General features: G+C 51.2%; 1 protein-coding gene across 13 annotated transcripts; it reads left to right on the top strand.

Moving 5' to 3' along the window:
- Positions 1 to 162: 162 nt before the first annotated feature.
- On the top strand, positions 163 to 25,188 carry C18H19orf47 (chromosome 18 C19orf47 homolog). Of its 13 annotated transcripts, none has more exons than XR_015146003.1 (12): positions 163 to 260; positions 2,500 to 2,680; positions 5,632 to 5,683; positions 9,540 to 9,627; positions 9,729 to 9,843; positions 11,719 to 11,800; positions 14,557 to 14,694; positions 15,089 to 15,158; positions 16,236 to 16,385; positions 17,852 to 17,922; positions 19,665 to 20,016; positions 20,681 to 20,955. XR_015146003.1 is itself a non-coding variant. In XM_086352565.1 (12 exons), exons 4-12 carry the CDS (start codon positions 5,665 to 5,667, stop codon positions 20,776 to 20,778), a joined length of 1,113 nt encoding a protein of 370 aa, XP_086208691.1. In that variant the 5' UTR covers positions 163 to 260; positions 1,027 to 1,150; positions 2,500 to 2,680; positions 5,632 to 5,664; the 3' UTR covers positions 20,779 to 25,188. The 13 variants fall into 13 exon arrangements, 11 of the variants coding, with proteins under 11 accessions (XP_086208691.1, XP_086208690.1, XP_086208689.1 ...); XM_086352565.1 differs by lacking the exon at positions 15,089 to 15,158 and adding an exon at positions 1,027 to 1,150 and having other exon boundaries at positions 20,681 to 25,188; XR_015146004.1 differs by lacking the exon at positions 2,500 to 2,680 and having other exon boundaries at positions 163 to 193.
- The last annotated feature ends 1,923 nt before the right edge of the window (positions 25,189 to 27,111 follow it).

Below are 27,111 nucleotides of genomic sequence, written 5' to 3'. Positions count from 1 at the left end.
CTTTTCTCATTGGCCGCGCTCCTCGCTAGCGCCGGGCGGGGGAAGCGCCTGGGAGACTGCGGATAGTCACGTGATGGTTGCCCTAGCGCTCTCGCTGGTGACTCTCCCGTGGGCTAGAGCGGCCGCGGGCGGGTAAGCCCGTCTTCCGGCGGCGAGAACGGTGCTTCCGGGGCGGGCAGCCGGGCCGAGGGAGGTGGGTCTGACAGTTGGCGCCGCCGGGAGGGCGGGAGGCGCGAGGGGGCGCGGGCCCCGAGGGCCAGGTGAGGCGCGGGCCAGGGGTGGTGGATATGGGTTGGATGCGGTGGAGATGAATGGCGCCCCGGGATTCCGGAGTCAGTCCTGGCGCCGCCGTGCGACTCTGGACAAGCGGTTTCTTTCTCTGAATCTCAGTTTCCTGCTCTGTAGAATGGGGGTCAGGATGTGACTATAGCATCCTCTTTATGGGTTGAGAGTGAGAAGTCAGCTTGTGCTTGTCGGAGCCCTAGCTCAGCGCCTGGCACACTGCACACTTCTTTGCTATACTGTTATTGTTAGTATTGTTGATGATGTTTGTGTTTGATACGGAAGATCAGGGTGTGGGTGCGTGAAATTGGGAGCCAACAGATTTCAAGTCCTAAGCTACAGTTTGTGGTAGCGGACTTGTGCCTTCCCTTATCTGAACTTCGTTTTCCTCGTCTATAGGATGAAGGCTAATAATCCCTTCATTATATCATAGAGTTATTGTGAGGATGGTGATGAAAAATGCGTGTAAAGTCCTCAGCATAGGGCCTGATGGTGTAGAGCAGGAGCTCAATAAATAGATCCGGACTATAATAATAATACTGGTCATAGCAGACACCCATTAGGTGTTTAGGTCCCTATAGTCAAAGCTATGGTTTTTTCAGTAGCCATATATATGGGTGTGAGTGTTGGACCATAAAAGAGGCTGAGCGCTGAAGAATTGATACCTTCCAGTTGTGGTGCTGGAGAAAACTCTTGAGAGTCGCTTGGATTGCAAAGATATCAACTCTGAATATTCATTGGAAGGTCTGATGCTAACGCTGAAGCTCCAATACTTTGGCCACCTGATGTGAAGAGCCAACTCATTGAAAAAGACTCTGATGCTGGGAAAGATTGAAGGCAAAAGGAGAAGAGGGCAGCAGAAGATGAGGTAGTTTGATAGCATCACCAACTCAATGGACATAAATCTGAGCAAACTACAGGAGATAGTGAAGGGCCGGGAAGCCTGGTGCGCTGATGTCTGTGGGGTCGCAGAGAGTCAGACATGAATTAGGGACTAAACAATAACGACATAATGATTCCAAGAGTCATTGGTGTAGATGAGACTAGCAAGGAAGTAGAGAAGAGGGAGAAGCTCAGTGACTTCAGCTTTCCTTCACTTTCCTTCGTGATAGGAAAGACTTCGAATCTGCAGCTAGGCAATCGACATCCTGCCACTTACTATTTGTCATATTTTGCTGAATCCCATAGTATTAGGCTTTCCTTTTTCTTTGAAACCACTGATTCATTTTTCTCCAGTCAGTTCATTTGAGAAGGAAAATTTGTTTTGCTTTTCTAATGAAAAACTAGCATTGCTTGGCTGTGAAAAGGAGGACTTAGCCTGAACTCCAGTGGAAGCAGAATGGTTTATTACATTGTAGATAGAAAAGGAAAGAATTGAAAAAGGAATGACTTGTATTTTTGTGATTCCATGCTGTCAGGTCTCATGGATCCTGTCAAGTTATACTCTGTTTTCAGCTCACACTTGGCATATGATGGTCTTGGCTTAGTCACTGTCCTACCCTTTTCCTGACTCACTGAAGATGTACTTATTTTATTTAATGCCCATGTACAAAACCTACTGAGCATCGTTCTAACAGCTTGGCATTTAGGAACGCTTAACCCCACTAAGCACTTTAAAAATAGATACGCCTGTCCTTTTTTTTTTTTGAGTATAGTTGATGTACAATAACTCCTATCCTTATTTTACAATTGAAGGAAGTGCGATCCAGAAAGGTTAAACCACTTGCCTCAGAGTCAGGGTTCAGTTCAGTTCAGTCGCTCAGTCGTGTCCGACTCTTTGCGACCCCATGAATCGCAGCACGCCAGGCCTCCCTGTCCATCACCAACTCCCAGAGTTCACTCAAACTCACGTCCATTGGGTCGGTGATGCCATCCAGCCATCTCATCCTCTGTCGTCTCCTCCTCCTCCTGCCCCCAATCCCTCCCAGCATCTGAGTCTTTTCCAGTGTCAGGGTTAGGAAGTGGTAAGATTGAGCTTTGGAGGCAGGCCTTCTAAGGGCTGAGCATAGGGAGTCTGGTGCATGGTAATTACTTGAATTTTGGGGAGCTGTCATTTTTCTATTATATAATTTTCGCTGTTCAGAAAGTCAGCGTGGGAGATAGGTTTTTAATGGTGGAGAGAGAAAATTGAGTCTAACGGGGAATTCTGCAGCTGTAGTGGGAAGATGTTGCTGTTGTTCAGTTGCTCAGTCATGTCTGACTCTTGTGACCCCACAGATTGTAGCCTGCCAAGCTCCTCTGTCCGTGGGATTTCCCAAGCAAGAATACTAGAGTGGGTTGCCATTTCCTCCTCCAGAGGATCTTCCCGACCCAGGGATCGAACCTGAGTCTCCTGCATTGCAGGCAGATTCTTTACCACTGAGCCACCAGGGAGGATACCAGTACCTAAAGGCTTCTAGTAAGTATTAACTGAAACTTTGCTAAGACAGACCTCAATGCCCAGCTCATAGTAATCCCTTGACCAGTGGACTGACTTGGGTTCACATCCTGGCCCCTCAGTTGCTTGCTGTGCGGCCTCAGGCCTGCCACTGTCCCCTGAAACTTGGAGATTGTTTTTACTTTCTACCGCAGGTGGTGGTGAGGAGGCTCTGAGGTGTGTTCATCAGCAACGTTAGGCACGTGAACGCTCATCAAGAGCTGCTGCATGGGCACTGGAATCAGGGATAACTCGTTTTTGTTTTTGAATCCCAGTAAAGCTGTGGCTTGATGTGGCATTTGGCAAATGACTGCACCCCAATGAGTCAGTTTTTTTTTTTTTCTCATTGATTAAAATGTGGCTAATGATAGTCCTCACTCATGAGGAGGTTGTGAGGCGTCGGCGTGATGCCTGGCACCATTCCTGGTGCATAGTTAGTGCTTGCTATGTGTAGTGTTGTTCCGTCTGGCTTACTGAAGCCTCCTTCAGGCCTTGCTCTTTGAGAGATGCTGGTTGTGTTGTCCTTGTCCAGTGGTAACATCCCAAAGGGAAAGGGCATCTTAGGAGCCAAGTACGGGATCAAGTGATGCCTGTGGTCATGTTCCTCATCCTTGTTGAGGGTGGAGGAAACAGCATCACCCTGGGGACTTTGGGAAGACGTCACAAAGCAGGTGGCAGCCATGCAGAGTGATGGAGAGCATGCTAGGAGGACAGGAGAAACAAGCATGCAAGGCACAGGTGACATTCTGTGTGAAGAGTGGGTAGCCGGCAAAGCCCTTGGGTGTTGGAGGGAAGGCTGGAATGGGAGGCCTGGGGGGCAAGAAGAGCCAGCACCTCTAGAGGACTTAGCATGCAGCAGGCACTCTCAGGTCCTTTGCGCATAGACACTGATCTAGCCCCACAGCAGTCCTCTGGGGGAGTCATGTGTGCACCATCCTGGTGTACAGATGGGGACACCGAGGCCCGACTGGTGAAGTTGCTTGGCAAGGTCACACAGCTAGTGAGTGGTAGAGCCAAATTTGAACCCTGCAAGTCTGGTTCCAGAGTCCTTACTTTTTCAAATAATTTTATTTATTTATGTACTTTTGGTTTTTGCCGTGCTGGGTCTTTGTTGCTGCACAAGGCTTTTTCTAGTTGCGATGCGCGGGGGCTACTCTTTAGTTGTGGTACACAGGCTTCTCATTGCAGTGCCTTCTCTTGTTGCGGAGCACAGGGTCTAGGGTGCGTGGGTTCTGTAGTGATTTCTGGGCTCCAGAGCATAGGCTAAATAGTTGTGGTGCACAGGCTTAGTTGCTCCGAGACATGTGGAATCTTCGTGGATCAGGGATCAAACCCATGTCTCCTGCATTGGCAGGCGGATTCTTTACTACTGAGCTACCAGGGAAGCACCCTCCCCCTGACTTTTTTTTTTTTTTTTTTGGCTGCTCAGGCTCTTCCTTATGGTGTGCAGGCCTTTCTAGTTGTGGCATTCTGGTTTAGTTGCCCCTGGCACTCGGGTTTAGTTGCCCAGTAGCACGTGAGATCTTTGTTCCTCGACCAGGGATCAAGCCCACGTCCCCTGCTTTGGAAGGTGGAGTCTTAATCACTAGATCACCAGGGAAGTCCCCCAGAGTACCATCACTGCGATACCATCAAAATAGTGGGTAGGAGGGGGTCGGTGATGGTCCACAGAAAGGGGCTGGACAGTGGGCCTTCTGCACCCTGTAGGTGATGGAGGGGTGGGGGACATGAGTCAGAACTGGGGGCTGGCATGAGTGCAGGGGAGCAGCGTAGGGGGAGAGGACGGCCAGGGCAGGGCAGTGTGGGACACAGGGGGTCCTGGAGTCAGTAGTGGCGGATCAGGTAAGGAAATGGTTTCTTTTAGTTCTGTTTCAGCACTGCTGTTCACATGCAGGAGAATGTCTCCATTGGTACTCATATGTCATGTGTCTCTGGCACCCGCTGACCTTACCCAAGTAAAAACTGGTTTTGCGTTTCTGCCCTGGGGCCCCTCCTGAGTGGAGCCCCGCCTCTTTGTCCCTGGCTGCTCTCACCTCCTCGCTCCCTCTATGGTATGGTGCCTGCGGGCTCCTGGCTGCCCCACGGACATGCCAGATGGGCTTGTGGCTCAGGGCCCTGAACTTGCTGTACCTTCTCCTGGAACACTCTTCCTCTCTAAAACTGCATGGCTCACTCCTCCACCTCCTTTGGTCTCTTAAACGTCACTTTGGAGAGCTCCTCCTGGGGACTTCCCTGGCGGTCCAGTGGATAAGACTTTGCATTTCCACTGCAGGGGACATGGGTTCGATCCCTGGTCTGGAAACTAAGATCTCGCGTGCTGCATGGTGGGGCCAAAAAGTTTTTTTAAGAAACTAAAAAAAAAAAAAGAGAGAGCCCTTCCCTGACCACCTATTTAGAAGCCCTCCCTTCCTGGGCCCTCCATGTTTTCTTCATGACACTGAAGGCTTTCTGACACACGACACTGTCAGCTGGTTTGCTTGTTATTTTCTGTCTCTTAACCGTGTCACCACGTAGAGGCCAGGCTCTGGGTTTTTGTTCACCTCTGTATTCCCGACCCCTAGAACAGTACCTCACACCCAGTAGGTTTTCAGGAGAGAGTTTTCGAATGAATGAATGAGTATTTATGGTTAAGGTCTTGGGCCAGGGAGGGTCTTTTTTCTGTCCCTCTCTTTTCCAGCCAGAAACTTGGGAGGTGTGTAGGGATGGAGCTGTGGACATTTGCTGTCCCTGGGCCTTGTCCCAGGCAGGAGTGATCTTTGCAGTGACAGCTCTGCCCCAGGCTGACTTCCTGCCAGCTGTCCAGGCTATTCCTGGGCTGTGAGCCCCCAGCCCAGGAACTCTCTTCTGGCAGGCAGACAGACAGGCAGCAAGAGACGGACAGACACTTAGCCGGCGGTGGCTCATGAGCACTCTCCCCTTGTCCTCTCTTTCAGGCTCCAGGGAGCGGCGTGAAGGCCCGGGAGACAATGGTCTCGGTGACTATGGGTGAGTCTTCTCTCAAGGGCCCTCTCTCCCCTCTCCCCCTTTTTGAGGTGTGACCTTAACTGGGGGGGCCGGGTTGGGGAGGGAGGGCCAGTCACTGGCAGGAACAGCTGTTCTCTGAGGAACCTGGGGGCAGGGCCAGGCCTGCTCAGGGCCGACCGCCTCCTCTCTGCTATCCTGGCCGCCTGACAACATACTATGGCCAGAAAGAACTCGGGTTCTGAAGTCCAGCAGGTCACCCACATGACCTCTCAGAGCCTTGATTTTCTTACCTGTAAAATGGAGATCGTAACATCCTGGGATGTTGTTTAAGTATTAAGGAGGTGATTGCGTATAAAGCCTTGGGCCTAGTTCTCAACAAATGTTAGCTGTTACTATTCTCATGAGCTTTATCAACATTCTCTTTAAACTTTGTACTTGGGGATTGCCAAAGCACAGAGATTATTAGCTAGTCGCTTTTAAATTTTTGGACATTTGAACATATAGAGAAGTACGTAAAACATATTTGTGTGATCATGAGAGCAATTAGAAAGCAAACGTCTGAGTACATCCTTTTTGATTCCACTGACAAAAAGCACAGGAAGGGACTTCCCTGGTGGTCCAGTGGTTAAGACTGCACTTTCAATATAGAGAGCGTGGATTTGATCCCTGGTCAGGGAACTAAGATCACCACATGCTGCACAACATGGTCAAAATAATAAAACGCAGAAGCAGGCACAATCACTGTGCTGCTAGAAGGTGTTTATTGCCCTTGGGAGGCAGGGAGAAGTGACTCCCTAGGGAATGGGAGGCCGGGGGAATGCTTCTAGAATGTTGGAAATGTTTTACTTCTTGATCTGGGTGCTGGTTACATGGGTGTGTTGGTTTATGAAAATCTATCGACTTGTGTGCAATTTTGTGAGTATACCTTATAGTTCAATAAGAAAGGTTTTAAAAAAGCCTCCACCCATCTAACCATCCAGGTGGAGAACTAGAATATTGCCTGCCCGCCTCGAGGCTCCACCCCAGTCACACCACCTCCCTCCTTCAGATGGAATCTACCGCTATCTTCTCTCCTTACCTTTCTTTATCTTGTACCACTAATGAAAACGTTCCTACAGACTTGGTTTTGAATTTACAGGAAGGAAGTCCTGCCCTGCCTTGTGTTCTTTTGCGTCTGGCTACTGTTGCCCAGCAGGATGCCAGAGAGTCATTTCTGGTGCTGTGGGTAGCTGTAGTTCTTTCCTTTTTTTAAAAAACGTGTTACAGTGTTGCTTCTGTTTTAATGTTTCCTTTTTTTGGCCAGGAGGCATGTGGGAACCCAGCTCCCTGACCAGGGGTCTGTTTGGCATCCCCTGCAGTGGAAGGGGAAGTCTTAACCCCTGGACTGCCAGGGAATTCCCCGTAGTTCTTGCTTTACACTGCTCCATAGTCCTGACTGTGTGAGCGCTCGGTCATCGTTTCTTTGTTGGTGCTGTTGTCAGTGGGTACTGTTTCTGGACTGTGAAACTAGCTGCTAGGAGTATTCTAGTGCCTGTCTTCTGGTGTGAACAGCAAGCCACCCTTTTGAGTCCCAGATACGCATTGTGGCCTGTATTAATATTTCTGAAACGGGGGTTCTTAGAGCTGGTGCTTATGACCATTTAACTGGCAGCAGGTCTTCCTCCTTCATAGGACACAAAATGATGATGAGGGCCGGACACGGGTCTCTTGCAGCTCCTGGACTTTGCTTCAGGCAACTGGCTGCCTCCAACCTGTGTGGTGTTTCCTTTTCCCCTAGTAACAGCTTAGTTGAGATACAGTTCACATTTCATACAACTCATTGGGTTTGTTTTTTTTTCCTTTTTTGGCTGTGGTCTTGTGGGTTTTCTCCAGGTGCTGGGAGTGGGGGCTCCTCTCTTGTTGTGGAGAACGGGCTCCAGGGCACATGCTTTCAGTAGGTGCGGTTCGCAGGCTCTGGAGCACAGGCTCAGTAGTTGTGGTCCACGGGCTTAGGTGCTCCATGGCATGTGGAATCTTCCCAGACCAGGGATCGAATAGGTGTTCCCTGCGTTGACGGCAGATTCTTAACTACTGGACCACCAGGGAAGTCCAGTGGTTTTTAAAATCTGTGTTTGTAGACTTGTGCGTCCATCACCACAATCAATTTCAAAGTATTTTCCTCATTCCCCCCAGTTCCCGAATATCCATTAGCAGTCACTCCCCCCGCCCCCCTGCTCTCCCACCCCGGTCCCTGGCAGCTGCTATTCTATTTTCTGTCCCTATAGATTGCCATAGATTTACCACTTCTGGACATTTCACGTAAATGGAACTATTACTTGGTAGTTTTTGATGTTTAGACAAGCTGCCTGCTTTTGGCTAAAGGAACCCAAGGCCGCCCCCCGCGCCCGCATGTCTTGACAGATGGAAAGTGCTTGTGCAAAGAAGAAAAAAGTCCATCCTTTCCTCGGGGCTGGTAGAAGTCCTGAGGCTGTGAGCGCCTCACTTTGCCACAGGCCTGGGGAGACTGGTCTGTGCTGGGTGGGCAGGGGCCTCCTCGGGAGAGGATGCACCTGAGATCCCCACCGCCCTCCATGCAGCGTCTCATCCAGACTGTGTCACTTGCCCTGCTCTGAGCCTCAGTTGTCTTATCAGCAACATGGGCATAGTAACTCCAAATTTCTCCTTTTTAAAAAATAGCGTGGAGTTTTGGATGTACCATTATATACCATGAGAAAGACTTTTTTAAAAAAAATGTTGCAAATTAGATTGTGGCACACTATCAATTGTGAGGTAAAGCCTAGTTTCTGAGATACTAAAATGTGAGAAAAAAAATTCTACTTGGAACCAATGATCTTCTCTGACACCTGGCCTGAGTGGTCAGGGTCATTTTGAAGGTCACACCCAAGAGGCCAAGAAAGAACTTTGGAAACAGTGAAGTTGCGTGAATGGAGTCTGCCTGGTCTAGGCTCCCCGTGTAGTGGGGGCATCATCACCATCACCGTCACCATCACGGCTGCTGTGGGGGAGGACATCCTCTGGGCCTTGTGCCATTTCAAGCCCTTTCTGTGTCCTCTGTAGTCTGCATGATGACCCAGGATGTCAGCGCTCTTACTAACAGAGTGTCTGCTCCCTGAGGGAAGGGACTCTGAGCCCTGCAGTATCCCCAGTGCCTAGAGCGGGACCCGGTGTGTGCCAACTGCTGAGTACACGCTTGTGGAATGTATGACCCCAGAGGAGACCGAGCACCAAGTGCTACCTTCCCCAGAGTCCTTTTTCTGGGAGATGGCAAAGCCAGGATTCCAACCCACACTCCAAAGCCTGTGCTCATGACCTCCTTTCTGAGGCTGGGCTGCTCCTGTGTGTGTGTGTGTGTGTGTGTGTTGTAGGGGAGATGCTTGCTGACACCCAGAGGCCAGCTGTGCAAACCTTCTTTCCGCCCACCTGTGGATCCTGTCATGCTCTGGGCCTGCATGTGCTGATGGAGACCTGGGTGGAGAACCCAGAGTCCTGACTCCCCCCGCCCCCAGTCATTGGCCAAGCCTGGGGGACAATGGTTGCTGGGGGTCGTCATGCTCCAGGCAGGGCAAAGTTGTGAGGAGAAGGGCAGTCCAGGAGCACAGGGGCTTGGGGAGTCTGCTTCTTGTTAGCAGTGTGCCCTGGGGCCGGGCGTCCAGCCTCTCCCTGCCTCAGTTTCCTCCTTGGCCAAGTGGAGGTGTCAGTGCTGAATTCACAGAGCTGGCAGGCCAGCTTAGTTTCGTCGTCTACGTGGCGTGCTCAGGGCCTGGCATTTGATAAGCATTTAATTTATGGGAGCTGCTGCTGTTGTGGTTTTGCTGCTGCTGTTCTCTAAGGAGAATCATGTGAATAATAAGCCCTGTCTACACCTCCACGCCCTCAGCCACTTCTGAGTGGATCCAGTTCTTTAAGGAAGCTGGCATTCCTCCAGGACCTGCTGTCAATTATGCCGTGATGTTTGTGGATAATAGGTAAGGCTGCTGAGGGGACAGGGCTGACCTTGGGGAAAGGAGGGGAGTTAGGGAACAGGCCAGCCCACCCACCCCAACTCACTTGTGACCCTTCCCTGCAGAATCCAGAAGAGCATGCTGCTGGACCTCAACAAGGAGATCATGAATGAGCTGGGCGTGACTGTGGTGGGCGACATCATTGCCATCCTCAAGCATGCCAAGGTGGTGCACCGCCAGGTGGGCGCTCTGCTCCACGCTTCTGTTTCTGGGTTTAGGGTGGGATGGAGGCATGGTGGTAGAACCAATCGGAGGCTTGGAAGCAAAGGTAGGCATACTTGGACTCCAGGGTTGGTTTCACTGCTTGCTGTGTGACATGGGGCACGTTGCCTAACCTCTCTGAACCTTACTTTCTCCACTTGTAGAATACACATAGGCAAACCTGTTTTGCAGGGGGATTGTAAGTATTAAGCTACATAAAGCCCTAGCACAGTGTACACAGCAGGGCCTCGTTAAGGGCGCTCTGTAAGTATTATTATTATTACTGTTAGTTTTTCCTTCCCTCATCATAGTTATTCTTACCGTGACTCTTCTCTGTCACCAAAATAGGAGCTTCCAAGGTGGGACACAGTTGGTGACTTGGCCAATAGCATGGTGGTTCGGTTCTTGGGCTTTCTGTTGACAGTGACCTTGGACTAGTGATTTCACCTCCCCCCGTCACTGAAACAGGCCTTGCACTCACCCTTTCTGAATGGTACCTCTGTGGCCGTCTACCAGATAGTGTATATGGCACCAAGTGCCAGGCCTGGAGTGAAGAGTTGCTTTAGCTGTGATCATTAGCACTTCCAGACTCTTGCCATGGCCTGCCAGTCCCTGTCTTCATCCTTTATACACATTACCAGCTTACTGACTCCTTCCTCCAGTAAGGGAGGCTTACTGCAGAGGCTGCGCTCTCAAGCACTCCACTTACCACATGGTGGTCACTGGGATTTTTCTCATTAATTTTAGAGGCTTTCTGCATTCCAGGGCCGGGCTTTCATCTGCCTATCATCCTGGACAGGACCCTGCAGCGAGGGCTTTCTCAAGCCAGGGATGTTGTCTGAGTTATCCCAGAGGTCACAGAGCAAAATGTGTTCTTTTCTTTAAGCTTTTAAATTTGAGACTGATTTTGGATTTGTAGAAAAGTTGCAACAGTAGTGCACAAAGTTTCTGTATTTCCTTCTCCCAGCTTCTCCTAATGTTAACAAGTTACATAGCCATGACACATTTGTCAAAACTAAGAAAGAAACATTACTATGCTGTTACCGGGCTTCCCAGGTGGTACAGTTGGTAAAGAACCCACCTGCCAGTGCAGGAGACGTGAGTTCGATCTCTGGGTCAGAAGATCCCCTGGAGAAGGAAATAGCAACCCACTCCAGTGTTCTTGCCTGGAAGATTCCAAGGACAGAGGAGCCTGGTGAGCTACAGTCCATGGGGTCGCAGAGAGTCAGACACTACTGAGCGACCGCATGTGCACATGCTGGTATTAACTAAGCTACGGACTCTCTGGGTTTCTCCCGTTTTTCCACTGTTTTTTCTCCTCTGGGATACCACGTGGCATTTACTCCATGTGTCTCCTTAGTCTCTTTTGACTTGGGTCAGTTTCCTGCTCTTGCCGAGTTTTAGACCTTCACGGTTTTGGAGAGTACTGCTCAGCTGTTCTGTAGCGTGTCCCTCGGTTTGGCTTTGTCTGGTGCTTTTTTATAAGTTGGGCTTCCCAAGTGGTGCTAGTGGTAGAGAACCTGCCTGCCAATGCAGGAGACGAAAGAGACATGGATTCAATCCCTGGGTCAGGAGGATTCCCTGGAGAAGGGCATGGCAACTCACTCCAGTATTCTTGCCTGGAGAATTCCAATGAAATGAGGAGCCTGGTGGGCTACAGTCCATAGGGTCACAAAGAGTTGGATATGACTGAAACGACTTAAAACTTGCAAGTAGGAGTGAAATGTTTTGAAATCTCTTCTCTAACAGCTCAGGCTCTGATCCCCCCCAGTTTTGCTCAGATATCTGGGTCCCCTTTTCCTCCACCTCACATCCCATCCCCATGGTAACTCCAGGCACCTGTTTTCTTTACAGGATATGTGCAAAGCTGCCACTGAGTCGGTGCCCTGCAGCCCCAGCCCCCTCCCAAGCGAGATTCGTCGAGGTGCCTCTAGCGGTGAGTCCTGTCTGTTGAGGCCTCTTTCCTTCATTCCTATGCTCTGTAGTGAAGGGGACACACCTGGACTTTGCAGAGGTGGAAGCAAGGCCATCCGAGGCTCTCCTCTCTTAGGGATAGATGAGGTGGTGAGTGACTGCATACGGTCAGTTTTCATTTGTGGTCGTTCCATTCTGCAAAGCCACTGGGAGCACTGAGTCAGTGACTACTGGTCACTGCTCCCAGGGAAATGTGGGGTCAGGTTCCTGCAAGCTTCTGGTCACAACATCTTCATCATCTGACCAATATACAACCTTATTTTATGTGTGTTTCTGTTTTAAAAGACCTTATTTAATATATTGTTGATTCATTGACAGTGAGCTCACAGCCCACAGCACTAAAACTCATGCCTGAATGAAGCTTATCCAACACACATATTTTTTCCATAAAGCACATCCCCGCCTTCTTGAACTTAGGACACTACACAGCATCTTATCACCAAGCTTGGGGACCACTTTAAATAGCAGAATCACTAACAAAAACACAAAGATGTGAAAATAAGGCTGAGGAGACCGGGAATAGATGGGAGCACTGAATAGACCTGTTTACTATGTGAGCAGGAGGGCAGTGCGTCGCCTTGTTTGACCTCGGTTGGGAACATGCTTTAGGCAGCTCAGGTTTTTTGCCTCTCTGTGCCTGTCTGTAAATGACCACAGAAACCCACAAGTATTGGTTTTGAGGTTATGAATAAATTTGTAAATATGCCAATTTATAAATACAGAATCTGAATGATAAGAATCAACTGTATTTATACTTCTAATTTTTTAGCAGTGTGACACTTGAAAAATTTGACATACATACATAACGTACATATTGATTAGCCTTTGCTGCTTAACAGGCTTCCCCCAAACTGATATAAACACACATTTAAAAAAAAATTTTATTTCAAAGTAGTTGAAATCTTTTCAGAGTAAGAGGTCACCTTTTGCAAAATTTAGTACTTCAAATTTAGTACTTTAAATGTGCACTTACTGATAATGAAGAACTGATCTTCTGACCCAAGGTTTTTAAAAAATTTTTGTTGAAATGTACTTGATTTACAGTGTTGTGTTAGTTTCAGGTGTGCAGCAAAGTAATTCATTTAAGTTACACACACAAGCACACACCCACCCTTAGTTCCCTGAGAAGGGATCAAACCCATGACCCCTACAGTGGAAGCCACTCTTAACCACTAGACCACTGGGAAAGTCCTGGTTTATGGGAATTGATGTTAAATGGTCTGTGTAGCTTTGATGTATTTTTCTGTATACTGTAGTTATAGTTAAAAACAACCAAGCAATAGGAAATTATAATCTTGTGCTGAGGGTCACATGAAGGATTTCAGGAGGCTTTGAGAGGTAGCACACTGCAGGAAGAGAGAACTTTTGGTGGGGGGGTAGGACAAAGTAGCAAAGTCTGAAAGCCATTGTGGGGGGTATTCCTAGGCCTATTGGGCAAGGAGTGGTAGCATGAAGACCCCCCTGCCCCCTCCCCTGCGAGCTCCCCCAGAAGCTCAGGAAACCCACCCCTGAAGCTAGCAGCAGCTGCTCCTGGAGCAGGCTAGAACTGTCCTCCCCTTCCCAGGCTAGAGCTGGCCCTCCAGTCTGCTCTCTGTAGCCCATCTTGCAACCTGAGACACCCCTTCTCCTGTGGAGCAGGAGAAGGGGTATCCGAAACTGCTCCCTACCTCCAAGGGAGGTCACCTCTTTTCTTGTCCCAACCCAGCTGAAGGCATACCTACATTGCCCAGGGCTCCTGCTGGGTGACCCTTCTCCCTGAGTCCCCCCAGTTTCCTCATCTTTAAAGTTGGTTTGCAGCAGAACCTGTCTGCTAGGGGTGTTGGGAGGTTCGGTGACCCTGTTTATCTTTTCAGTAGATGTTTATTATTGAAGACCTGTGAAGCGCTGAGGACACAGCAACAAACAATATCTCCTCTTGAGGCTTGCAGTCTCATGGGCGAATCTGCCAGTAGACAGATAAATGTACTTGAATGTCCAGCAGTAATGGGCTTCCCTGGTGGCTCAGTGGGTAAAGAACCCACCTGCAATGCAGGAGTCACAGGAGACGTGGGTTCAATCCCTGGGTTGGGAAGATCCCCTGTAGGAGGACATGGCTTCCCACTTCAGTATTCTTGCCTGGAGAATCCCATGGACTGAGGAGCCTGGCGGGCTACAGTCCATCGCATAGAGTCGGACACAACTGAAGTGACTGAGCATGCACGCGCATCCAGCAGAAATACAGACTATGAAGAAGAATAGTGTAGGGTAGAAGTGGTAGCAGTTGAGAGGGCAGTCAGGGAAGTGTTCTCTGAGTAGGCTGAGTCTGAGAGGAGACCTGAATGAAGAGACAGAGCAGGCCCATTGGTACTGGGGGAGCTGTGAGCCAGCCAGACAGCAGATAGACAGATAGCAGGCACCCCGAGAAGGTGTGTGCTTTCTGGAGGAGGAAGGTCCTGGAGGAAAGCAAGGCTGTGGGGGAGGGGGAGGGAAGAACTTAGCACAGGGCTGGATGACCAGCACAGGACCGATGGATGAAGGGTGCTCAGAACCATCTGGTCTGGGCCTCAGGAAAGGCCCCCCTGAGCCAGGAAGGCTGGACTAGTCTCTGGAATACAGGCCCTCTCCAGGCCTCCCTGTCTTGACAGTACAGCCCATTCAGTCCCAAGGTGGCCTTCCCCAGCCTGCCCGCCTTCCCGGGGCCCCATCTCACTGGACTCTCCTCTTTCCTCTTCCTGCCAGCTGCCTCCCGAATGATCACCAACAGCCTGAACCGAGACTCCCCACCCGGCACCCCCCCGAGGCGGCCAGACACCAGCACCTCCAAGATCTCTGTCACCGTGTCCAACAAGATGGCAGCAAAGAGTGCCAAGGCTGCTGGTGAGGAGACGTGGGCATGGGCGGGAGGAGCTGAGGGCCATGTGGGTTGGCAGACGGCATCTGGGGGACGTGTTCTTGACGCTGCAAAGTGCTGTGCAGGCCATGGGGTATGCACAGCGTTCAGACTTGGTCCAGTCACGGCCTCTCTGGGGGCCTCTCCTTCCACGTCTATCGAAGAGGGCTGGTGCTACCTTCCTCCGCGGACGGTTGGAAGCCCTTGAGATGGTGTCAGTGAGCATCGTGGGCCCATTGCAGTTCTCACGCAGGGGCCAGTTCAGTCTGTGTAATTTTTATTTTGTTGTGGCGAGAACACTTAACGTGAGATCAACTACTTCATGAAACTTCACGAAACTTTAAGTGTACAGTACAGTGTTGTTGACTATGGGTGGTTCAGTCTTTTTTAACAGATGGTCATTGAGCCCCGCACTGGTGCCCGGCCCTGTGCTTGATGCCTGGGGTCAAAGGTAAAGAAGCTACCTTTCCTCTTAGCCACCAGAGGGATCCTTTAAAACTTTCCAGCTGATCCTTTCCCACCCTTGTCTAGAACTCTCCAGGGCTTCCTATTGTCCCTTTAGTAAAGTCATCTTCCCACGTGGCCTTACTGGGCCCTGTGGGTTCATGTCTTGCCTGCTGCCTCCATTCCCCTCCAGGGTCCTTCCCATCGTGGGGCCTTTGCCCCAACATTCCCTTCTCCCAGGGCCCTCCTCCTCCGTAGACTCTTCTACGCTTGGCCGCTGCTCTTCCAGGTCTCAGCTTGTGAGCTGGGAGTGGGGCATGGCCTTTGGGCTTCCCAGCCCGCCTTCTGTCTGTCACGCGTTTCTGCCTTTGTTGAGTCCACCCTCACAGCCCAGTGATCTTGGGCCATGTGGAAAGCAAGGCCCAGGGAGGTGGTGTGGCTATTCTGGCGCCCAGCCCCAGCACGCCCCATCCACCCTCATCACAGGTGCTCCCTTTTGGCCATGTGTCTGGAAGCGCCTCCTCCTCCTTCTGATTGTTCGGTTTATGGGCCATGAGCGAGAAAGTTAAAATTCATTCCTAAAGTAGTGAAAAGATGCGGGGCCTGGGATGGATGGTTCTCTTTCCTTCAGCACAGTAGAGGAGATTCTGTTTATCTTTGTAAGTTGAGGTGTAATTTACTTTTGCACAATGCACACGTTGTAAGTACATAGCTTGAATGATTTTTAACAAATGATCATACCTGTGAAGCCATTACCTTGATGGCCTGTCCACCACCCAGCAGTTTCCTATCTGAGAGTATTCTGGCTGGCCTGGGAGACGAGCCTGCTAGGGGGAGGGTCAGGGCCACAGAGAGCCCGGGAGGCCAGCCATAGCCTTCTGCAACCCCACTGGGCCCAGACCCCTGACTTTCTTGGTGGTTCAGTCAGTGACCATAGGGGAGGTTGGGAAGAGAAGGGATTCTGGTCATGAGAACGTGTGGAGATAAAGGGCACATGTGTGCCCTTTGCAGGGCGTCCAGCCCCCCACCCTGAGTGGACATTCCCTCCCAGAAGATGCTCACCATCCCCCCTATCCCCCAACAGCCCTGGCCCGCCGAGAGGAGGAGAGCCTGAGTGTTCCCACCAAGCGGCGCCGGGTCACCGCTGAGATGGAGGGAAAGTACATTATCAACATGCCCAAAGGCACCACCCCCCGGACCCGGAAGATCCTGGAGCAGCAGCAGGCAGCAAAAGGTACTGGCCTGGGGAGGGGCGGAGGCTGTGTTTCCCTTTTGCTGCGTCTTGCAGGGTTGGTCACGTTCTACAGGTGTTGGCCCAGAAGCAGGCTCTGAGGGGGATCCAGGGGGCCTTGGACCCCGGGGACAGCAATGGTGGCCATAGTAGAGAGGGGCGCATCACTACCTCTACCTTCGTGTCCTGCAGTTAGCATAGCAGGGATCCTCGGCGCCTCAGCGGGCGTCTCTTCCCCGGATGATGGCACGGATCCAGTGCTGGTCTGCCTGCTAAGCCAGTGACTGTGCCTGGCTGAGGACAGTGCCCCAAACAGTAGGAACCATCGTGATGAGCCAGAGGGGTCAGGTTGAGGTTCAGTCCAGAGCCGGAGTTTATCTGGTGGTATGAAGATGCTCTTCTTTACAGCATTCCTTTCGTGCTCAGTTGTGTCTGACTCCTTGCGACCCCGTGGACTGTGGCCCACCAGGCTCCTCTGTCCATGAAATTTTCCAGGCAAGAGTACTGGAGCTGATTGCCATTTCCTTCTCCAGGGGATCTTCCTGACCCAGGAATCGAACCCTCATGTCTTCTGTCTCCTGCGTTGGCAGGTGGATTTTTTACTCCTGCTGAAGCCCTGCATTCTGTTAGAATATTGTGTGTATTCTCATGGAAAAACATTCAGTGGACGCAGAGGCAGTAAAAGCAAACTTGTATCTCACGTATATTGTGAACCTTGCCAGAGCAGCGTCTATGAACTCAAATGCATCTGTTTGTGTGTTTACATACATCTTGGCTTTTTTTTTCTTTTTAAGCACACATAGTCTCATCCTGTATGTATTGTCGTATAAGGTTATTGAGCTCTTTTCACATTAGTGCACATGGATCTGCTTCATTCTTTTTAATGGCTGTTCAGTGTTTCCATAGTACTTCTGTATCGTAATCTAGTGAACATTCTTCTGTTGATGGCTCTTCAAACTGTTATTTAGGGAGGGGAGAAGGAAATGGAAACCCATTCCAGTACTCTTGCCTTGAAAATCCCATGGACGGAGGAGCTTGGTGCAGGCTACTGTCCATGGGGTCGCAAAGAGTCGGGCACGACTAAGTGACTTCACTTTCACTTACCATTTTTCAGATTCTCTTAGAGGCCCAAGGCCCCCAGAAGAGGGGAAGGAAGCAGTAGGGATTGAGAACTCTTCCCACACAGACACTTCTTGAATTGGTACCAAGAGCTGAGGACTGAAAGTGTCCGTTTTAATTGATCCTTCTCACATTTGACATTGACCAGAAGTGTGGGGGTTAAGGTCAGTGTTAGCGGACAACATAGACATAAAACCTGACTCGGTCCAGCGTGCGCCTGCTTGGACCAGGGCTTCCTGGGGTCTGGGCTGGCCATGATGACCCCTCCCTGTTTGCTCAGTGCTTAGCCGGGCTTAGGCCTGCAGGGGCCACCCCCCAGGCGTTGGCTAATGACCTCACTTCCCTCCCAGGTCTCCACAGGACGTCTGTGTTTGATCGCCTCGGCGCTGAGACCAAGGCAGACACCACAACGGGGAATAAAGTGAGTGGAAAGTGGGGGAGCCCCTGGGGCCTCTCAAAGCTTGGTCTTCCCTGAGTGTCATTCCTGGTGCTTCCTGCGTACACCTCACCCTGTCTCACGTAGCTTTCCAGTCCAGCGCCCTTGTCTGTACTCCCTGTCTGTCTGCTACCCTGATCTCTCTCCCGATTTCTAGCCCCAGGGATCTCGCAGACCCCTGGACAGTGCCCTGGGACCCCTCCCACCAGCATGTCCCCTAACTGGCCTCGAATCTTCCTCCAAAGTACATCCTCCTCCTGTATCGGGGGCTCCATGCCCCCGTTCCAGGCAATCCTGAGTCTGAGGGCACCATCTGTCTCCTGTCTGCTGCCTCGTCCCATTGGGATGGGCAGTGGCCCCCTAGCTGGTGTCTGTGCAGCGCCAGGGGAAGCCCTCCAGCCCCTTCCCCACAGCAGCAGTGCCTACGACCCATAGGACAGGCCCCTTCTGCCCTCCTCGCCCACTGTAAACCCTTCAGAGGCTTTTCACCAGCCCAGGATGCAACCTGATCTTGCCTCCACTTGCAGTCCCGCAGGCTCCAGGCACGGCATGTGGTTAGGAGACGCAGCCTGAGCCCGTCGCCTGGCATGAATCCTGCTCTGCCATTGCCTGGCTTCGTGGCCTTGACCATTTCACCTCAGTTTCCTCCTCTGTATAGTCCCTGCCTCACAGAGTAGTTGTGAGGACTCATGAGGTATACCTGTGTGGCGGGGTCTGTCTGGTGCCTGGTCGGCATCTTTTTTTTTGGTCGCACTGAGCGGCACATGGAACTTTCCCTACCAGGGCTTGAACCAACAGCCTCGGTGGTGGAAGCACAGTCCTAACTGCTGGGCCGCCAGGGGAGTCCCTGGTGAGCGTCTTGAAACGGCGCCTCAGATTCACACTGGCCAAGTTTGCCAGCTGCCTCTCCTTGCTTGCTCACCAGGGCTCACCCACTCTGGCTTTTCTCTCATTTCCTAAATCTTTCTCTCATCTCCTAAATGAGCGTGATTGTAATGCTCAGGATAACCTGGCTTAAAGATGCCGCCATGGAAAGAGCTGGGCAAGCACCCCGTTAATATGACTCTTACTTGTGCCTGGGGGACTTTGAGGGTGCACTTTACTCTGCTTAAACAGCAAAGCCTCAAAGAAAGTGTCCCTGAACTCAACGAGGAGACGAGGCTTTGCTGTCCACAGCTCTCTACTGCCCCCACCCCACCCCTGCCCTCCCAAGCACGCAGTCCTGTCATCACTGGAGAATTACTTGTGTGAGGTCCGATGCCGGCTCTGTCTTCCCCGCTAGACTGTAAGCCCCCGTGAGTGGGGCAGGGCCCATCTTGGTCAGCACTGAGTCCCCAGCACTGCCCAATACGGGCCAGTTACTGAGCTGGGACTCAGAGATTATTTGTGGAGTGATTGACCAAATTCGCCTTTTCTCTGTCGGTCCTCTATAGACCTTTGCAGACGGTTTTCTTTCACCTCCGCTCTCCCTCCTGCTCTTCACTCAGCTCTCAGATCTCATCCTAGATGTCCCTTCTCCAGGGTGCCTTCTCCTAACTTCGGCAGGGAGTGGTCTCCTCTGGGCTCCCCCAGTTCCCTGGACTTGTCCTCTCCTGGCTCTCACTACTATCGAGTGTGTCAGCGAGGGGTGCACTTCCCAAGTGCGAGCCCCACGAGGCCAGGCACGGGTGAGGCAGCTCCGTGATTACAGGTCGAGTGGCTCACCTGTCCTGTCTGTGACCCCCCAGCCCACCGGAGTCTTCAGCCGCCTGGGGGCCACGCCCGAGACAGACGAGGATCTGGCTTGGGACAGTGACAACGACAGCAGCAGCAGCTCTGTCCTGCAGTACGCCGGGGTCCTGAAGAAGCTAGGCCGCGCCCCCGCCAAGGCCAGCCCGCAGCCTGCACTGACTGTCAAGGCCAAGGCGACGAGCTCGGCGCCGACCGCTGCCGCCCCCACGCTGCGGCGCCTGGCCCTCTCTTCGCGCCCGGCGCCCGAGAGGAAGCCGGAGGCCCTGTCCAAAGTCAGCATCATCCAGAGACTGGGCAAGCCTGCCCTCGTGCCCGAGGCCCAGGACAGCCAGGTCACCAGCACCAAGAGTAAGTCCTCAGCTGAGGTCAAGGTCACCATTAAAAGGACTCTGGTGGGGCCCCGGGGGAGCAGCTCCACCGAGGGCCTGGGTGCCCAGATGGACCACGCGGGCACCGTGAGCGTATTCAAAAGACTGGGCCGGAGGACCTTCTAGCCCGCGGGCGGGGCGCAGGCCCCTTTCCTGACTCCCGGCTCCGTCAGTCTTCAGCGAGGGCGCGTCGCCCCTCCCTGCCGGCTTCCGGAGGACTTGTCGCCCCCTCAGGTGTTCCGCTGGCCTGAGCTTTCCAGGGAGCCACCTGGGTGTTCTGAGTCCGAAAGGTCGCTGTGGCCCGGCCTTGCCGCTCTGGGGCTTCCCTTCCTTCCATCCTCTGCTCTCGCCTATTGACTGTGGCCTTGGCAGGACCCCCCCTTTACCTCTCCCGATGCCAAGGACCCTTCTTCTCCCCTCCATGCCCTTCCTCTCTCCCAGCAGCATCTGCTGCCTCAAACCCGCATTCTGGGGCCTCACTGTCCCCCAGAGTGGGTGCACCTGGAGGGGCTTCTGTGTCCCCTACCCCGTGACTTCCTTGCCCGCCTGCCTCTGCCCCCGCCCCCCGACTGCTTTGCCCTCCCCCACTCTCTCCCGATCTTCACTCTGTTCATTTCTTTTCTGTTTTCTGTCCCCGTGGCAAGGCCCGACTGTCCGCTGCGTCCTGCCTGACCCTCCTGCACCTCCGGCCTCCCAGCGGCGCCCTCGTCGGCGGTGGCGTCGAGCCAGTAGAGACTGTTAGCCGCCCTCACTCCCAGGCTGGAGGGACCTCCCCAGATCCTGGGCTGTAGCCAGGGCACCCGCCCGGGCCTCTTTTCTCCCTGAAAGTCTGTGGCGGGCGGCGGGTAAGGGGCACGGAGATGGGAAGCCAACATCGAGAGAAGAAAACAGCTATTTTAATATATTTTTGTGACTTTCAGACTGTTTCCCTCCCCTTGTTCAGGGTGAGTTGCAGGATTGTTTTTTACACGCAGCATAGGGTGGATGGGGTGCCCGTGGAGAGTTGGGCAGCTCCCTGCACACCTGTAGGCCATGATTCTGCTGCCAGCTCTGAGGTGAAAGGAGTAAGTCATGGTCATCATCCACTTGGGCCACCTCCTCCTGCTCTGGGCACCCCTATGGGTTCTGTCTGTCTGCCCTCCTCATCATAGGCTTCCCCTGTTTCTGCCAGTCTGCCTGTGAGGGGTTTTCCAGATTACAGCTCCGCTGTGAGGCTGTGGGTTCCTATGGACTGGGCTGTTCACCGTCTCACTGCTGTGCTGTACCTGCTGTCTGCCAGGCCCGTTCTAGGGGCTGGGGTTCCATCCGTGAGCCAAGCAGACCCGTCCCTGTCTGCATGGCTGACCTCGCCAGCCAGAGAGACAAGTGGTAAAGTGATCACGCTGCTCAGAGTAGGAAGGAAGGATGAGCGCCCATGATCAGGGTCTGTTTAGATGTTTGGGGCAAGAAGGCCTTTCAGAGGAGGTGACCTGTAGGGTGGTTGATGTGAAGTCAGGAGGAGAGTGCTCAAGCAGGGTAAACAGGCAAGGGCAAGGCCCTGAGGGGGGACGGGGGACACGGAGGAGACCGGCCTGGCCGGTGACCGAGTGAGTGAGTGCTGGGCCTAAGGAGTTTGAACCCCTTCCTGAGAGCGTTGAGGAGTTTGGGAGGATTTGAGACTAACAAGTGGTGATCGGAGTTGCCTTGTATGAAGGTTGCTGGGGCCACCGTGAGGAGTTGTCAGGAGGGTGGGATGGAGGCAGGGAGGCAGCCTGGGGGGAAGTGGTGGGCTGGGGAGGAGAGGCAGGGGCGGACTTTGGGGGTGCCTTGAGAGAGGCAGCAGGATTCTCCCTGCAGATGGGTTGGAATTTGGGAAAAGACAAGGGGCTGGATCACGCCTGGATGGGGGACTTGAGCATCCAGAGGAACGTGCTGTTCTGTAGCGCTGGGTGGGGCGGAAGGGCACTCAGGTTTCACCAGGTTGACTGAGAGGTAAGCAGCCTGCGGGGAACACTCAGGGCACAGGCTTGTTCACAGCCGCAGGCCTGGTGATACTAGCCGGAGAAGAACCCAGAGAGAGGAGGGGACCCAGAAGGGAGTGGGGGTGCTTTTCCCACCTAGAGAATAGTCTCTGATAAGGAGATTACCAAGGAGTGGTCAGGGAGTTAGGAGGAGAACTGAGAGCAGGTAAAGATGAGGTTAGACTGCATCCTTTTTTTTTTTGCATTGTTTTTTTTTTCCATTTTCCATTTCAACACAACACTGACCATTTGAACCGTTCTTACGTGCCCTCCTCAGCGGCTCTCAGTGCATTCATACTGTTGTATAACCGTCATCCATTTCAGACCTGTTTTTGTCTTCATAAACGATCATCTGTTTATTTTTATTTTGTTGGCGCCGTCATGCCGGGAGACTGCTGCATGTCAGGCAGAGTCCCACGCACTGGGCCTGCGGTGTGCGGGGCCAGACTTCAGTATGAGGGGCAGTGATAGAGGAGCCATAGACCCCTACCTCTGGCCCAGGCCAGACCTCAGAAGGACAGCAAATGATGGTGATGTCAAGGTCCCAGAGGCCGCCCATTTGTGTCAGGGCCACAAGGAGGCGCTCACACACAGAGACACTTTCCTTGCGGTTCTTCACCTCTTCTTTTTGTCTTTAAAGACCCTCCTAGCGATTTCCTTGAGTTCCACTTCATGGATAACTTGAGCAACTGCCAGGGTTGCCTGGCAGGGTTTCAGTTACTAAATTTAAGAGCACAGGATAATTTCTTAATGCGTAATAGGAACTAAAATGATATAAAAACATGTCCCTTATCATGACAAGCTTACCTGCTGTGAGGTAAGTCGAGTCACGGTTGCTCCTGACAGAGGCGCGGAGGGGGACAGACAGCTGGCAGGTGGCGGCGCTGGGTGTGACGCTGGGAGGTGAGCGGGCACCTCGCCCCTCAGCCTCTGCCCTGCGCTGCCTCAGCTGCAGATTGGAAACAGGGCCCCTTTTTGTAAAGGGGAGGGCAGGGTCCTGGGAGAGTGGTTTTGGGTATCCTCGAGTTGTTTGTGTGTACGCACTACCCCGTTACTTACCCCAGAGCACTTGCAGCTCTGGAAGGCCGTGGGCCTTGAGGGTGGTGCCCACCCTACCACCGCCTGCCTGACAGGGCGGAGCTGGACCCCTCAGCCTCCCAGCATCCCACCCATTTGATTCGGTGATTCTCCCAAGCCAGCCCCAACAGCTGTGGCCCACAGGGGTGTATTATTTTTTCCTCTGGTTCTCTGAAACATTTTTGAGCATAAGTATTGGGTTGGCCAAAAAGTTCATTTGGCTTTTCCATAAACATCTCACGGAAAATCCTGAATGAAATTTTTGGCCAATCCAAAAGACTACATATACCTAGTGTAAAATGCCAAGATACAAAGGCTTCACAGTGAAAAGTCTCTTCCCAAGCCCCCTCCTCAGAGGCCACCAGTGTTAGCAGTGTCTTGGCTCACCCTTCCAGAGATGTGTCTGTACACACACACACACACACACACACACACACACACGTGCATGCATACAGATAGCCAGAGGAACACAATATGCACGGATGTGCACATACATGTTAATGGCCTAGCTTACTCAACCAGTCCTTTAGGGAAGGGAATTCGGGTTGTTTCCAGTTCCTTGTCATTACAAGTAGTGCTGCTTGGGGAAAGGTGGGTTGGGTTCAGGGGTGAATTGGGAGAACTCCAATGACACCACTTCAGTGCAAACACTGACGTTGGGTCAACAGCACATCCCAATGGGTTCTCCCCCAAAGTCTTGGCATTCTTCAAATGATTTACTTATACATGTATCACCCCATTCCAGAAAGGAATTAAGAGCAGTTTGGCTCGTCCAATTGGAGGCTGCTGGAGGAAGGGGATCAGGGGATGTGAAGAGGTAATGTGGACCACCACCCAGGTGTCAGGAAGTACAAAGTATGTGCTTTGCTAAGTTAATTAGGCTTAAGAGGTCTTTGCACATGTGGAGCCTGCCTGTTTATGCTGCTTCTGGGAACCCTGCAGCCACCCCTGTGGAGATGAGCCTGGGCTAGGCAGCTGCATAATGAGAGACATGTGGCGTGGCCAAAAAACAATAAGTAATCTTAGTATGGAACCCCAATATGTAAAACATGTTTAAAACAGAAAAGCAGTCATTTATTAGCATATATTTATCAGATTATTTTGCATTAATTCATGCAAACAACACGAAATTCAAAGGTACAAAAGGATGTATATAATAAGACTCTTTTGTGCCCAGTGGGCTGGCGAAAAGATTAAAGTCTCAAGTGTTGGGGAAGATGTAGGATAGTAGTAGTGCGTAGACTGCTGTTGGAATGTAAGTTGGCATCAGCATTTTGGACAACAGTTTGATATGTTGTAGCGTAATTGAAGATGACGTATTCACCAATCCACCAGTTACCATTCTGGAGAAATTTACACATGCATCCAGGGCAAGTATCAGAATGTTCGTAAGATCACTGTTGTAGTAGCATAAGCTTAGAAACAACTCAGATATCCATCAGCTGGAGAATGGGCAGATTGTAGCATATATATTCTGGTTACCTAATGCATAGTGGAGCACCTCAAAACTTGGTGGCTTAAATCAGTAATCATTTCCTGTGGTTATGGGGAGTTGACTATGCTCAATTAGACTGTTGTAACTTGGGGCTCTCATGTGCTTGGTGTAAGATCTTGGCTGGGCCGGTGTCCTTTTGAAAGCCTCCTCAGTTGTCTGGTGGTTAGCCAATACTGGTACTGAGGTAATATCTCAGCGTGGGCCATCAGCCAGGATGCCTGCCTGTGGCTCCTCCATGTGACCTGGGCTTTATTACAACATGGCAGCTGGATTCAAAGTGCACTCTTCTCAAGAGTCAGGGAAAAGTGTGTTGCCTTTTCTAACCTAGCACTGGAAGTCACCTTGCTTCACTTCTGCCACAGTCACTAGCCTGCCCAGATTCAAGAGGGACCACAGGCCGTGGCTCTCAAGACAGGAAAGGCAGTGTCTCATTGTAAGAAGAGGGATGAGAGATCATCTTGAAAACTTACACGTCAATCCTGGATGTACTGTGTATTGAGTGTGGATATTATACTTCGATGAAAACTAAAGTTGTGCATATTAATATGAATAAAGCAAAACATTGAGTGGTAAAAGCAAACTACCGAAGAATATGTGTAGTTTAAAGATATGCGAAATAGGGAGTTCACTGGTGGCCTAGTGGTTAGGGTTCTGGGCTTTCACTGCTGTGGCCTGGGTTCAGTCCCTGGTCAAGGAACTGAGATCCCACAAGCTGCACAGCCAACAACAACCAAAAAAGCAAAATAGTGTGTATTGGTTACAGATACTTAAGAGTGTAGTAAATGTAGCCAGTGCATGGGGATGATCAGTTCCAAGTGAAGGATAGTAGACGCCTTCTGGGGTGGGCTGGACTGTGACTGGAGGGGTGCGCATAGGGCCCAGCAGTGTGGCAGTCGTTTTAAAGCTGTGGGCACCCAGGTGTCCATTGTGTTAATACTCTCTGGGTACCTGAGAGCAATTAAAAAATAGCAGTTCTCTCTCCTACTCTAGATCCCTCAGCCATCCAGTTTTCCTCTCCAGAAGCCATCTGTATTACTGGGGTCTTATATGTCCTTCCAGAAACATTTCATTTACAAACATAACTATATTTTTTTCCCACTCAGATGGTAGCATATGTGATAGTTTTATACTTTGCTTTTTTTAATTATTAATACTTTATATCTTGGAGATCATTGCATATCAGTACATAAACAACTTAAAAAACATTTTATTGAGATATAATTTACATACGAGACAATTCACCCATTTAAAGCTCATGTTTCAATGACTCTTGTTCATGGAACTGTGTGTCCATCACCATAATTTTGGGTTTCCCAGGTGACTCAGTGGTAAAGAGTTGGCCTGCCAGTGCAGAAGATGTAGGAAGTGTGGGTTCCATCCCTGGGTTGGGAAGATCCCCTGGAGAAGGGAACAGCAACCCACTCCAGTATTCTTGCCTGGATAATCCCATGGACAGAGAAGCCTGGGGGGCTACAGTCATAGGGTCCCAAAGAATCAGACGTGACTGAGCACACGCGCACACACCATAATTTTAGAGTATTTTCATTATCCTGAAAAGAAACACCCACACTCCTTAAGCATCAATCCCCAAGTCCTACCATGCTCTGCCCCACACGCCATTGCTCCAAGCCCTTGGGAACTACTAATTTGCTGTCTACAGAGACTTGCCTCTTGGGGGCATTTTATAGAAATGGGTTCATATAATATGTGGCTTTTTGTGTCTGATTTCTCTCACTTAGCATGTTTTCAGGGTTCATCCACATTGCAGTACTTCGTTTCTTTTTATTGATGAATATTATTGCGTTGTATGGATATAACACATTTTGTTTGTCCAGTTGATGGTTGATTCTACCTTTTGGCTATTACGAATAATGCTGCTGTGAGCATTCATGTACAAATTTTGTGTAGACGCACGTTTTCAATTCTTTTGGGTATATACCTAGGAGTAGAATTGTTGGGTCATAAGTTAATTCTATTTTTAACCATTTTAGGGACTGCCGGACTGTTTAAAGTGGCTGTACCATTTCACTCTGCCACTAGTAGTGTATGAGAGGGGGAGGCGATGGCACCCCACTCCAGTACTCTTGCCTGGAAAATCCCATGGACGGAGGAGCCTGGTAGGCTGCAGTCCATGGGGTCGCGAAGAGTCAGACACAACTGAGCGACTTAGCAGCAGCAGTGTATGAGAATTCCAGTTTCTCTGTATTCTTGCCAACACTTGATTATCTGTCTTCTCGATTATTGCCGTCCTGTGTGTGTGCGTGCTAAGTCGCTTCAGTCATGTCTGATTCTTTTCGACCCCATGGACTGTAGCCTGCCAGGCTCTTCTGTCCATGGGATTCTCCAGGCAAGACTACTGGAGTGAGTTGCCATGCCCTTCTCCAGGGGATCTTCTGACTCAGGGATCGAACTCATGTCTCCTATGGCTCCTGCATTGCCATCCTAGTGGGTATCAAATGATATCTTATTACTGTGGTTTTTGATTTGCACTTCCCTGATGGCT

The sequence above is a fragment of the Bos grunniens genome, chromosome 18 (genome assembly GCF_055505025.1).
Source record: "Bos grunniens cultivar Pamir isolate PY7600 chromosome 18, Bosgru_T2T1.0, whole genome shotgun sequence".
Classification (NCBI taxonomy): Eukaryota; Metazoa; Chordata; class Mammalia; order Artiodactyla; family Bovidae; genus Bos; species Bos grunniens.
Note: the sequence above shows the minus strand (reverse complement) of the source record. Positions and strands in the feature narration are given on the sequence as shown.